At 53.2% G+C, this 13904-nt stretch overlaps 1 protein-coding gene across 1 annotated transcript in view; it reads left to right on the top strand.

The window, feature by feature from the left end:
* Positions 1-1750: 1750 nt before the first annotated feature.
* LOC133355533 (protein Wnt-5b-like) overlaps positions 1751-13904 on the top strand; it is a 13760-nt gene continuing 1606 nt past the window's right edge. Inside the window, exons 1-2 of the mRNA XM_061572873.1 lie at positions 1751-2817; positions 13017-13264. Coding sequence (XP_061428857.1) covers positions 2726-2817; positions 13017-13264 — 340 coding nt within the window. The 5' untranslated portion in view covers positions 1751-2725. The remainder of the gene's footprint in view (positions 2818-13016; positions 13265-13904) is intronic.

Raw genomic sequence — 13904 nt, 5'->3', positions numbered from 1 at the left:
CCTGCCACGGCTCTCATTAGCAGCACGTGATGCATGAACAGGCCCCCGTGTCTCCTCTCGCCCTTTCACAAGCCCGCACTGACCAACGCGGTGAAGTATGGTCGAAACAATCGTCATTACCGATAGGGTGAATTGATGTATGACTTTAAATTAGTCGCCGATTAAGATTAAATCTTCACTGTGCATTTAAACAAATTTTCAATTGCTCTGTACGCATTGCTAAACAACATTGAACCCGTATCGCACACGGCTTCCCCACGGCCATGCTGTTCACCAATAATTCACCACGCATAGATGTTCCAGCTCAGTGCAGGATAGCAATATGGATGTTGCATGCATGTGTATAACTTCGTTCACACCGTACATAGCCGACGGTGCTTATCGGAGGTGCTGCACTCCCTGCGTATAATCGCTCGCTGTGTGTCTACAGACGGGGCGTGATCATCACCCGGTGCGGAAAACCCGGACAGTGTTCCCCTCACCCGGCACACCACGTCAAGTCTACCTTTCGCTACGGCTGTGGCTGGCCCACGAGTCACCTACCATTCTAGTGGCCCCGAACGAAAATTCTCGGTGAGAAAGTGAAGGCATTGTAGGTTGTGAACAGGAAAGTGCAGCTGCAGTTGGTGAGAGGAGGTTGTAATGTGCCGCGTGGAGGACGCCAAGTTACCGGGACGGACAGTGGAGTGGCACTCAGAGGTCGACTTACAGGCAGACGGTGGTGGTGGCGGTGGTGGCGGTGGTGGTGGTGGTGGTGGCGGTGGTGGCGGTGGTGGTGGTGGTGGTGGCGGTGGTGGTGGTGGTGACGATGATGATGAGACCGGAAGAACAGACCTCGGAGGTCGAGTGTCGACGTTGCAAAAGCGATGGGATCTAGCAGACGGAAGGAAGCGATGGCGAGGTGCAGTGGTATTCACGGCGCTGGCAGTAATGCCTTCTTGACATTGACTTTGAGCTTGAAGGCTTGGCAGATAATGCGTAGGAGCGTCGTAGGTGTGGTCAGTGTTCAGTCGAGGCTGACCCCCGGGTCAAACGAACCGAGTTATGCGGGGTCCATCGCTTGTCCCTTGTTTGTCCTTGGGCCAGTGGGTGTTACAATTCCACGTTACTACGGCGGGAACCGTTCAATCCGCGAGACATTTCCTGCAGCCAAGTTGGTCCACCCCCACGGGGAATAGAATTCACTCGTCTTCGGCTGTGTGAAGATTCGATTGACTGTCAAAGTTGCACTGGGCGACTGCGATAGGCAAGGAGCGGTGACGCAGCGATCGGCACGTCGCGCTGTAGACTCCCCGTGCAGTACATATACAGTATATATATATAGACTGTATGTCAAACTCATCCTTGAAACCTCCTTCACCGAACCCACACTAACCAGTGTGGTGCCGCCTGGTCAAACAAAGCGCTCGGGACGTAGGCACGGTTCGCGGGTGAAGTCACCTGCAACAAACACACAGCCACTCGTCACCCATCTCTGCGCGATCCACCTACCCGGGCACCCCGCCCCCCACCCCCCCTTTTGCAAGGCGCGCTCCGTAGCCCGCGGACACCGCACACCGCTGATGACTCGCATGTGATGCTCATAGACCCGCTGTGCAATTACGCGCGGTGTACGTACGACACGATAAAGTTGCCTTAAAAAATTAAATAAACTTCTGAGCCTTGGCGACCCAACCAATAGCGTGCCGCCCGTGGGACTACTTATAACCGCGCTACTGGACAGCCATGAGCACACGCGCGTGTTATCCAGGCCACGGGTCACTCACTCATTCACTTATCTCTCTCTCTTCTCTCGCTCCCTTCATGCACGCTCTCCCTTTTCTCTCCACCAGCCGTCATCTCTCTCGCTCACTTTCTCGACAGAGAGAGGGAGTGTGATGAGTTCGTGACGCCAATCAGCATTTTTTTTAAGAAGTTCGTTTGGAAGTAGGAGTCGAGGCACGAGACGATTTGGGAATACGACCACTTCGCCTACTGCGCAGCGAGCATTGTTTAGGGTTCTTACGCTGCTCATATTTAACGAGATGCGTCTGTGCGTTTTTTGTTTGTGAAGGCTCTTGTACAGTTTAGAGTGGTTCGCGTGTAAGTCTGTGACTCCAGCCTGAACGCAGTGGGACATTATTACAGTGGCAACGTTGTTGCAAGAGTCGTTTGTAGGATGCGTGTTCTTGTAGTGCGCCGTAATGTGAAATGTGGTGTTTTTGTTTAGTATGGTGCGGGAAAAGTAACTGCATGTGTGCGTTTTCATAATTAGCTGGAAACTGCCGTTGAGCAAGATTTACTTATTATTTTTCGTGTGCGTTAAAAGCATATCGTTATGTTATTTAAACTCTAAGGTTTATGTATGTTTATGCAAGGAGTACTTATTCTATCATCTCGCCGTAATCTCGTTGTTCAACGTAGTTTATCCCTTCGTACTTATACATTTTCCTCTGTGTTATATTTCATCATCATCATCACCGTCCTCATTGTTAAACTTACCATTTCAACCATCGCATCTTTTAACAAACATTACAATTCACCCTTCTACCCTTCAAAACAATAGTTCTTCCACCACTTTCGCCACTCATCCGTGCACCGGCTCACACCGCGCGTGCAATTGCATTCACCCTTTACCAGAGTGCCCTGACCGGAGCGATCACTACAACCGCTACTCACTCACTCACCACCACCGGGTTGGCGACCCATCATCCCCTCGCTTCTCCGCACAGCGCTGGCATTCAAGATGAGTCGGCCTCCGAGTGGGCCCCATCTGAGACTCGCCTGTTGGGGACTTGTGCTCGTTCAACTGTGGACAGTCGGGGCGACCTCGTGGTGGTAAGGACTTGCTCCCCCACCTCCTTCATCACTGCTCCACGCGTCTCTGTGCGTACACTGCCGCGGGTCTCGAGGTTCGCTCGGCCTTACGCGACTGGCTGGCCCGCCGGGTATCAGCATCAGCAGGGCCGGGCGAGCGTGGTGCTGGCCACACCACCCCCTGGTGCGGCGTGGCCACGGCATTCATATCAGATGGGTGCCGCTCGCTGACACCGCACGCCCCCAATAGTCTGCGTATAAACAGAACGTTGGTCTCGATACGTTCCTTCGTGTGTATTCTCTCTCCGAATGAAAACGAAACGAATCAAGTTGTCTTCCTACACAACCCATCGGCGCCACGGCCGTCTCTGGGAGTGCGTCATGTCAGCAGCATCGATTCAGAGTCGCGACGAGATGCGATGTGTCTGCGCGCCGTGCGGTTCGACGTGATTGAGTCTCCGGGTTGTATCGGACGACGGTTTCTTTGACTGCACACGCCATTCGGTGTTATGTGTGCGATCCCATAACCGCGTTGCGCCCTTGTGTCGTGTAAGCTTGTGTCCGTATCTGTGTTTGTGTGCACGTGATAGTTTCGTGTCTATATATGTCTATATATGTCTATATGTGTGTCTATATGTGTGTCTACATGTGTGTCTATATGTATGTCTATATGTGCCGATGTGAATGCCTGTCCGCTGCGTCTGCTCGGGTTTGTGCACGTGTCCTGTCCTGTATTATGGGCTGGTGTCTTCACGTGTCTTGTGTCTGATACGTGTCTGTGTGGTGACGATGTCTTCGTGGCTTTGTGTCTGCATGTGACTGTGGGCTTGTGTCTGCGTCTACGCGAATGCGTGGTTGTGTCGACGTGGGCTTGTGTGCTTGTGTCTTTCTGCGTTTAATCTGGGGGGCGGTGGTGCAGTGATAGTACACTACGCTACGAGCCCGGCCACATGAGTTCGATTCACGGCCAGTGGCGAATATCTGACGGGTCATGGGCCTCTCTGAAGTCAGCTCAGCCTTAAATGAGTACTCGGTGCGGTGTGTAAACATCACCACTGGGGAGACAAAGGCGGCCGGGCGTGGTGTTGGCCACCCATCCCCTCGTGTGCCGTGCCGACCTGCATAGGTGCTCGCTAACAGCACTTGGCCCAAACGTCTGTTAACGTCATAGGGTGATCTTTGTATTGGCCTTGTTAATATTTGTATCTGCGTGAGTGTGACGTGGGTTGAACGGTGGTGCAGCCGAGTTCGCGTCCCGGTCGCGGCTAACATCAGTGGCGCGTGGTATCCGCACCATTCCTGGGTTCTTTTTCGCCAACCCCAAATGATCGGCGCGGTGATGCGATTGACAAGAGGCGGTTAATAAATGGGTTATTACAGTGAGGTCTACGAAGACAAAGATCCCCTGGATAGCCTTAACAGATTGTAGGGGCAGGTGCTGTTAGCGAGTAGCACCTATGAAGGCCGGCACGGCACACGAGGGGGTGGGTGGCCAGCACCACGCCCGGCCGCCTTTGTCTCCCGAGTGGCAATGTTTACACATCGCACCAGGCACTCATTTGAGGCTGAGTCGACCTAGGGGACGCCCAGGAACGGTTCAGACATTCGTCACTTGCGTGTTGGTGGCCGTGAGCGGGAATCGAACTCGGGTCGCCGGGTTCGTAGCGCAGCACTGAACGCTACTACGCCACCAGCTCCCCGCACGTGTAGATGCACAAGGCACGGTGGGATTGCGTGTGGTGGGTCAGTCGGCCTTCTGTATCGGGGGTTGTCGCGTGGGAGAAGGCTTCGCCCGCTTTCTATCGTCTTGACCGTCACACTGCACGCACGGCGAATTACTCGCTTCACTGACAACGGCGACGATTATATAATTACGGCTGTTCGTGTGAGCGTTCCGCGCGCGGCTTGACGCACTGCAGACCTCTTTAGGCTATCGCGTAGAAGTGGAAGCGATCAACATCCGCTGCTTAGATTATTTGAAAGGGGGGGGCGGCTCAAAGTCGATCATTATAGTTTCCAGAATGTGCTAGTTATGAGCAACTACTCGCCACTACTCGTGTGCCAACGTGCCAGCCTTCAGGCCCCACTTGTAGAACACGATGGCGCTTTGCGGAGATGTGGACGCAGTGGGCAGCGAAGTTGTCGCTCCGAACTCACTCAGCTGAGTTCGATCCCCGCCGCGCCTCGGACGTCAGTGGCGAGTTCCATCCGGATCGGTTCTGGACACCACCAGCCCCGTCAACCCGCACTGAGCCAGAGTGGTGAAGTATGGTCAAAACCACCCCCGTGACCGACGCAGCTCACCGACGTGGTGAGCCATGGATCCAGCAGCCCTTCGTATTGACAAAGTACTATACGCTAAACTATGAATTACCATGGTTGTAGTTATACTATCGGGCCAATACAGAGGTGCACGCGCATATTTGTGCAGGTTCACGTGTACATGTATGCACGCGTGTTTTGGTAAAATAATGGACAACAATGTCCCCTTACGTTCGCGACGTGTCACGTGGATCTACGTGCGTCCAGGACGTTGCTCACGCGCGCATCTCACCAACATACGACGTGCCAGCAACAATGGCACCGCCACGGCTATATCATCAGTGGCGAGTGATAACTTCTTGAACCGCTCGTGCTGTCTCTCACCACCTCTCTGCTCTGACCACCGAGGTGAAGTATGACCCAGCCAACAACCCACCCTCTGTGGCTGACACCAACGTGGGGATGGACCATCATCCAGCAGTGGATTGACAAAGGGCATGTCACGGAATAAGTAGCACACGGACGTGCATGCGTGTAGCTCCGTAACCATGTGCGAACGCTTAGGATACTCACGTTCATGCGCAATGCACGTGTCTCGAATAGCACGCACGCATATTTTAAAACACAATAATCACCCTCCGTGTATCGCGTTGCATGTGGTACAAGTCGTGCCACTTACTACATGAGGCCCAGTCCCGATCATTGCTTGCCTTGAGTCAATGCAGCTGCAATGTATTCAGTCGCAGGAAGGCCGTGGTGCAGATGGGATGCGTTCGCGGCTTTATTTCGACGTGGAGAGACGGGGTCAATGGAAGTGTTGTCTGCGCCTCTTATTTGTTCGCAACATTCGGTACATGCAGCGACGCTATTTTATTATGATGTTTAGTTACATGATAACGTTGGTCAGCGTATACACACACGAGCAAACATCGAACTTGTCATCTACATATGGTATGATACACACGATATATAAGTATATAGCAATAACAAAGCGATGTGCGTTATTGTTATTATTGCCAATATGTAATGTATATTACTCGTAATTATTACTTACAGCTCCTTTGTAAAGCCACTGCTGCACGAGGGCCTCGTCGCGTCGCGTCGGTCGCGGGGGTTGTTGTGACCATACTTCACCACGCTAGTCACTGCGGGTTGGTTGAAAGGGAGGAGTGAGGGGGGGGGTTAAGGACCGGCTCAGACTCCACTCGCAGTGCGCTAACCACTGCGCCACCCATCCGTCTCTGTGCAATATTGTTATTATCATCATCATCATTATACTCTGTAGTTTTAAACGTTCTCTTCTATCTTGATTTGTGTAAACCTTGGATTCTCTCAGCGGATGCCTTCACGCGCCGCCCTCGTGTTGATCCACTGCTGGACGAGGACCTCTGTGCGCCGTGCCGCTCACTGTGGTTGACCATACTTCACCGCGCTGGTCGGTGCAGGTTAGCGGACTCTGTGCTAACAGGTCTCACTAAATGTCAGCAATGTTCGTCTCGCGGGCGTCTCTCTGCAAGTCGACCTCATTCCCACGCATCTGGGTGGAAGTCTGTTTCTGCATTTCTTTACGCGTCGGGTTTTACTTCGCAACGGAGCCGTCTGCTGTCACTGGACTCGCGTGCACAGCTCTTTTGTCAATCACTGCTCGATGGTGACCCTTCCGCGTCTACGGTCGTCTGCATATTGACCATACTTCACCACGCTGGTCAGTTCGAGAAGATCTCGGTTTGGATGTTTGACCAATTGCCTCGTTGATTTTATTGATGTAAGAAAAAAAACATTTTACTCGTGGGAATAACCGGAGTGACCGAGACTCGCCGTTATGGATGTGTTGCCAGCAACCTACTTGCTGTACTGCCTCGCACCGGCTCCTCGTTTCACCAAGACATGCCCACGACAGTCCACGTTGTCATGAACGCGCGGGTCGTGCTGGTGCGGTGCACTCGTGGGGACAGGGTTGGCATCGCGGAGTATGTCATTGACAAGCGCGCTAAGCAGGGTGCCTGTAGTTGGTAGTAGGCAGCGTAGCAAGTAGGTTGACACGTGAAGTTGCGTCCATTGGCTTTGAGGATTTAAGGAACTTCGCGACTGACACACTCTTTGTGATAATGTTATGGGTTTTTGCCGTTATATAACATTACAGAAAACCTTAAACATATGCACACCTAAACATATACCACATGTTGCATTAAGAAAGGCAAATGGGCTTGGGCAGCACACGTGATGGAGAGAAGCGGCCGAGACTGGCAACGGAGCGGCAGTCAAAGGAGGGAAACTCGGACGATCGCCGCCGAGTGGGAGCGATGAGATCAGGGTTCGTGATCGTTACACATCGCCCCTGGGGAACAAAGGCGGCCTTGGCTTTGCCCACCCACTTCCTCGTGTGCCGTTACCGGACCTTCATAGGTTGCTAATCGCTAACAGCACTTGCCTCCCACAGTCTGCTAAAGGGCTATACGGGGGATATTTGTCTTTGTTACGTGGCAGGATTTGTGAGCGATGGGTGACGGCTTTGGGGGAGGCCTTCACCCAGCAGGGAAAGGCTCAGGACCGGTTCAGATATCAAATGATGGAAGCCGCGGCCGGGAATAGCAAACTCAGTTCGCCTGAGTTATTCGGAAACTGAGTGTGCAACCACTGCGCCACGTTCCTGCTACACTCCTGTCAACCACCACAAAGACAAAGTCCCCCGTATAGCCTTAACAGACTGTTGGGGCAAGTGCTGTTAGCAAGCACCTATGAAGGCCGCCACGGTTTACGAGGGTTGTGGGTGGCCAGCACACACGTGGCCGCCTTTGTCTCTCCGAGTGGCGATATTTACACACCGCACCAGCTATTCATTTGAGGTTGAGTCGACCTAGGGGAGAACCCGGACCGGTTCAGATATTATCGCCACTTGGTGTTGGCCGTGAGCGGCAATTGAACTCGGGTCGCCGAGTTGCGCAGCGCAGCGCGCTAACCACTACACCACCGCTCCCCACCACCACCACCACAAAGCACAATCCCCATGGGCCCGTATCGCAATAGCCGTGCTTAGAGCATCTAATCCGGGATGAGAACATGATTACTATTACATAATCCCTCTCGCACACTCTGCCCGCGCGGGTGTTTCCCGAGTGTCCTGGGAGCTGTGGGACGCAAGTGGTAAGCGCGCTACGCGACGTGGCCACGAACCCCATTTCGATTTCCCCGCTCACGTCCAATAGCAGTGGCAGAATATTCTAATCTGTCCTGGGCATCCGCTGGGTCGACTCGGTCTTGAATGAGTAACTGGTGCGGTGATTTAAGCATCGCCATTCGGGAGACAAAGGCGGCCGGGTGCGGTTGTGTGCCCACTCGCCCCCCTCGTGTTATTCCCTGCCGGCTTTAATAGGTGCTCGCTAACAGCGCTTGCCCCAACAGTCTGCTGAAGGCTACACGGGGAGATCATTGTCTGTGTCACATCTTCGTGTGTACATTATATACGTATGTAATATCAATTTGTACGCGGGGAGCGGTAGCCTTATTCTGCGCATGTATAATTTCAGAGAGTAATAACAACTATGTACATGGTACAATAATATTATAATACAAAAAAATCCCCGTAGAAGTCCACATACATAACTCACCACTGATGTTAGCCGTGACCGGAGAATCGAGTTATTTCTTTTTGGGCCCGCGCACGGCTAACATCAGTGGCGAGTGATATTTGAACGGATCATTGGTGCCAGCAACAACAACAACAGCAGCAGCACATTGCCCAACCCACACTGCAGGCTGCTGTCGCGATGATGTGTCCGTCAAACGACGTTGGCGTATTCATCCAGCAGTGGCATAGCGCGGCGCTGTCGGCTTGTTGCGATGGACGTGGTAGGCGTGCGCGTTTCTCCCCCGCTTGGGGTTTCTCTCCCGCCTTAAATATTCGTTGAACAATTAATCGGTTCATACGTCCCCCCAAAAATTGGGGCAGGACCCTCTTGGATACGAGCAACTTGAGACTCGGCGATAACTTGTGCGGGGAAATGGCACGGCTGCAATCAAGATGTGATCATGCACGCGCATGTGATTGTGAACGCGATATGAATTCATCACCTACGAGTATGTACAACGAAACATATACATATACACAGCACCGTCTCTATAATAACCTATTTATATGTGTGTTTTGGCCATGCTTAATATTGCCGATACGCGATTATATATTATAGATAACATACACAATTTATGATACAGAGTATTAAATATGTCATTTGTACGTATGCATTTGTGATAAACAAATGTAATGCTGACTGACACATGATTCAGTAGCAACACTAAGTCTATCAAGGCTCCACAGTGAACGATTGCGGAGGCCTTCATCCAGCAGTGGATTGATCATGCCCGGCCGCATTTGTCTTCCCCGTGCTGATATTTACCAACCGCACCAGGTACTCAATTCCGAGGCTGGAGGCCCAGCACCGGTTCGAGTATTCGCCACGGATATTGATCGTGAGTGCGAATGGAGCTGGGCGTGACCAGGTTTGGAGCGCAGTGAACTAACCACTGCGCCACCGCTCCCCACAATACTCACACAAACACGCGTACATATTACGCATAACACATGTGGTATAGGGCAAGACATGTATACATTTAGTCTTGTGTTTGTAACTATAGAAATATGATGAGCAATATTTTACAGAAAAAATTCTATAGTTACAATTTTAGTTCACGTGAATTTAAATGGAAGCTGTTTTAACTCAAATATGATCTACAATTAACGTGGCACTACATCCTGGACGTGTCTAACGTTGATAGGCAACCGCATCCCAAGGCGCAGCGGGCATTTATAGTCTGGCCAGGGAGGCAGTCACAGGCAGAGGGACGAGCAAAGTCCTTGAGCCTAGACTTGAACAGGCGCAGGGAGTCTGGGTGGAGAGAGCTCCAGACAGTGGGGGCAGCAGAGGAGAAGAAGCGACCTCCCTCTCAGCACAGGTTGACCGGTTTCGCTTCCACAACGGTACAGGAGCACATGTATAAAACAATCATCATCAGCAGCAGCCATGATCAATCTGCTGCTGGATGAAGGCCTCCTCCTCATAGGCCGTGTGGGATATACCATGCTTCACGACGCTGGTCTTTGCGGGTTGCGAAGGCGGGTGGGGCACCGACCAACAGTGCAGGTTTCTGCCCGACGGGATCTGTACGTTACACGCATGGTGATCACCGTTCCGAGCGCTTCCCTGGCCCAATAAATACCTGCTTAGCTTGCCGGGTGTGAAACGCTAGTTGGACGCGTTCCGGATGATGGGCGAGCGAGTGAATGCGTGAGCGAGTGGATGAGTGAGCGAGTGAGTGAGCGAGTGGATGAGCGAGCGAGTGGACGGACGAGCGAGTGGACGGGCGAGCGAGTGGACGGGCGAGCGAGTGGACGGGCGAGCGGACGGGCGAGCGAGCGGACGGTCGAGCGAGCGGACGAGCGAGCGAGTGGACGGGCGAGCGAGTGGATGAGTAAGCGAGTGGGTGAGCTGTTGTGGTCTGCAGAATGGTAGTCGAAGAGTGTGGACGATGACACATTTACATTGCGCACTTTTCAGTTTTTATTCCGTGTTCTTTATATTCATCAGCGCACAAGATGCGCAGAAAAGTGCGCGTTCGAAAATCGCTCAGCCTTGACCAGACCACCAACTCCAAAAGAGCTGAATTGTGTGGCGCATTTTTTTAGTTTTGAGGCAAAAGAATTGGGAATATGTGGCCAACACCCGCCCCCCACGTCCACATTTTCTTTGTCAGTGTTCACGTTTCCTATCCATGTCGTAGCCGCGATGAATACTGAGTAGGGGGAAGGTATCAGGAAAGTCTGACTAAATCCCCGCGGCGCCGGTAGGCATGCACACACATATATAGATCGCTAAAACTCCGGTCAGACTTTCTGAACGATTATTGCACTAGCAGATGCCGTCTCGTTTACACGGCGAAATACATCGGCAACACGCGTCTCAGGAGAACGCGATTGTATTTGTACATCACGGTATCGTGATGTACGCCGCGTCCGTCTTGATTGTGTTTCAGCGGCACACGGGAGCGCGTTCGTTTTCAAGCGGCCCAAGGGGTGGGGGGGGGGGACATTCGATCTCGGTTTGAGAAATGAGCGTCGTAATAATCATCGTTTACGGTCCACTGCTGGATGGCTTTGACCATACTTCACCACGCGGGCGGCAGCAGCTGACATCGTTCGTTGCTAACGTTGGTCGGGAATCGAACGCGGCTCCGTCCGTCCGCTCGTGTTCGCGGCACCACCACCACCACTGCCCGCCAATGGGACTGTGTAAATGTACTGCGTGTGTGCATAGTGTGGAACATGTGTACAACTGTGATACGGGAGATTTATCAAGAACGCAAAGCCTCATGGGAATTCCCTAGGTCGACTCAGTCTTAAATGAGTACTGTATACCTGATGCGGTGTGTGAACGATCGGCCTTGGGGAGACATAGGCGGCCGGGCGTGGTGCTGGCCACCCATCCCCTCGTGTACGGTGCCGCGTCCTTGATAGGTGCTACTCGCTAACAGCACTTGCCCCGATATTCTGTTGAGGCTATACGGGGGACCTATGCCTTTGTGCCTTTGAATGCGTATCAGGGCTTAATTATGCGTGGAATATTATCCGGGGTCCCTCAAACCCAAACCCCTCGGACTCCCCCCCAACCCCCCACCCTTTCCTCAACCCCTTCCAACCTCGGCAGTCGAGGGGGCGGGACGGACGAATACAACATTTTTCCGGAGTTCAGCCCCGGACAGCTCCGGCTGAAATAAAGCCTTTTTGTATCGACATACGGGTGTGGACCTATGTGCTGATGATGATAATTTCCGATACTGATGCTGATTATGATGCTGATGGTGGATTATCTGCTCATGTAGCTGATGATGGCAGCGATGAATATAAGCCCTTTGGTATATAGTGTATCGACATACGGCTGTGGATCTATGTGCTGATGATGACAATACCGATGCTGATGATGGATCAGCTGCTGCTGTCGCTGCTGTAGTTCATGATGGCAATGATGTTTACTGATGCTGAATGCTTCTTGATACGACTACGACGTCTGCCGCTGATGATGCTGGTGATGATTACGTTCGCTGTAGCAATCACAAGTGCATTCCGCCGTACAGCTACGGGCGTTCAGCGCTCTGCAATGTTTGACTGCGCACCCAAGATCCCATTAAGCCCTGTCGTCGACGTCACCCGTCGTCGTGATTAGTAACCCGAGACTCGGATTTCATTGGCCGAACGGAGGCCTACAATGCGCGGCCGCTTTCCGCTTGACGCCGAACGTAATTTCTGGGGGAAACAATTCGACGCGGGGAGAAACGCAACAAAGCAACACACAAAACCTGTGTCCTTGTTGCAGCCATGTTCACTCCACTGCTGGACGAAGGCATCCCACCAAAGCCGTCGCCATCGCTTACGCTCGTTATGATTGTTGGTGTTGTTGTTGCGCTTTGTTTAACCCGGGGGAGCCTCGCCGACTCGTGTGACTCTTTCGCAGGAGGGTGCTGTCAGGTTTGTCGCAGCAGGGGAGGGGGGGGATTATTGCCGCTCCTGCTGCTGATAATCCCCCAATCGAATCATTTTCTGGCACAATTTTATTTTTCCAACTTTGGCCAATTCGGACGCCGACGGCGGCACGTGGCATATCGAGCGGCGTCACGGACCCGGAACGTCCAATTGTGAAGCAGACGTAGTTGCAGTATTGTATGCTGCTGATGCTGCTGTTGACGATGATGACGACGGCAATCATGATGATCATTAAGTCAGTTGCTACTGCAACTGCTTAATGCTGTCGATGTCGATAATGATGGCCACGCTGGTGATGCTGCTGATACTGCCGCTGATGATGTTGCTGATCACCATCACAAACGGCTACACCCACCCTCAAACTCCCCCTCCCTCCTCCTCCCTCACCTCGTTACCCCCCCCCCCCCCCCGTCTGCTCGTGCCGCAGGTCGCTGGCCCTGAGGGCCCCTGACCGCTCCGAGTCTCCGATGATCGGTGCGCAGCCGCTGTGCGCCTCGGCGCCCGGCCTGTCCCCCGGGCAGCGCAAGCTCTGCCACCTGTACCAGGACCACGTGGCGCACATCGGCGAGGGTGCCCGCCTCGCCCTCAGAGAATGCCAGCACCAGTTCCGATCTCGGCGATGGAACTGCACCGCTCTCGGCGCCGACTCGGTCTTTGGACCCGTGGCTCAGTCAGGTACGCGTCCCAGTCACACGGAGCGTCTCATGCTCATGCACGCAGTGAGGCGGAGGGAGGGGGGGGTCACCTCCTGTTGACCGCTCCCGGGTAGGGCTGTCAGCTGACCTGGTTTGACCCGGACGCTCTGGGTGTTGGGCGCCGAATGTGTTCGGGTGGCAGGAATTGATGCGTACCGAGATGTGGGCACCGGACAGTCTCGTGTGGGACGTTATGTCAGTCTGTGGACTGAGAAACACGTCCTGGTGGGGTCTGGGGGATGACGTGGCAACCCTAGCCCCGAGCGAGTGGTTGAAATTCCACATTCCTTAGGCAGTGAATCGTCGATCCACAGGATAACTACTTTTGCCTTCCTTACAAAGGGGTTGCTCATTGTATCGACCCCCGAAGCATGATTAGCTGAGTCACCTCCACCCTCCAAAACCCGGATTTGAACTCACAACCTTGCCATTGCGATCCGCTCGCTCCACCCAGCAGCCAGCTGGCTAGGTGGGCCCCAGGGCGGTCAGTCAGGGGCGGGCTGTGGGGAGGTGGGTGGCAGGTGGCCCATCGTGACCGTGTCGGAAACACCGAGGCCAGGCTCTGGTGTGTTGTCTCGGAGAGAGAGACACTTTTCTTGACAGTCAAATGCATGTCCTTC

The sequence above is a fragment of the Lethenteron reissneri genome, chromosome 51 (assembly GCF_015708825.2).
Source record: "Lethenteron reissneri isolate LAM-NWPU_2019-01 chromosome 51, ASM1570882v1, whole genome shotgun sequence".
Lineage (NCBI taxonomy): Eukaryota > Metazoa > Chordata > Hyperoartia > Petromyzontiformes > Petromyzontidae > Lethenteron > Lethenteron reissneri.
This window is presented reverse-complemented; position numbering and strand designations above follow the sequence as displayed.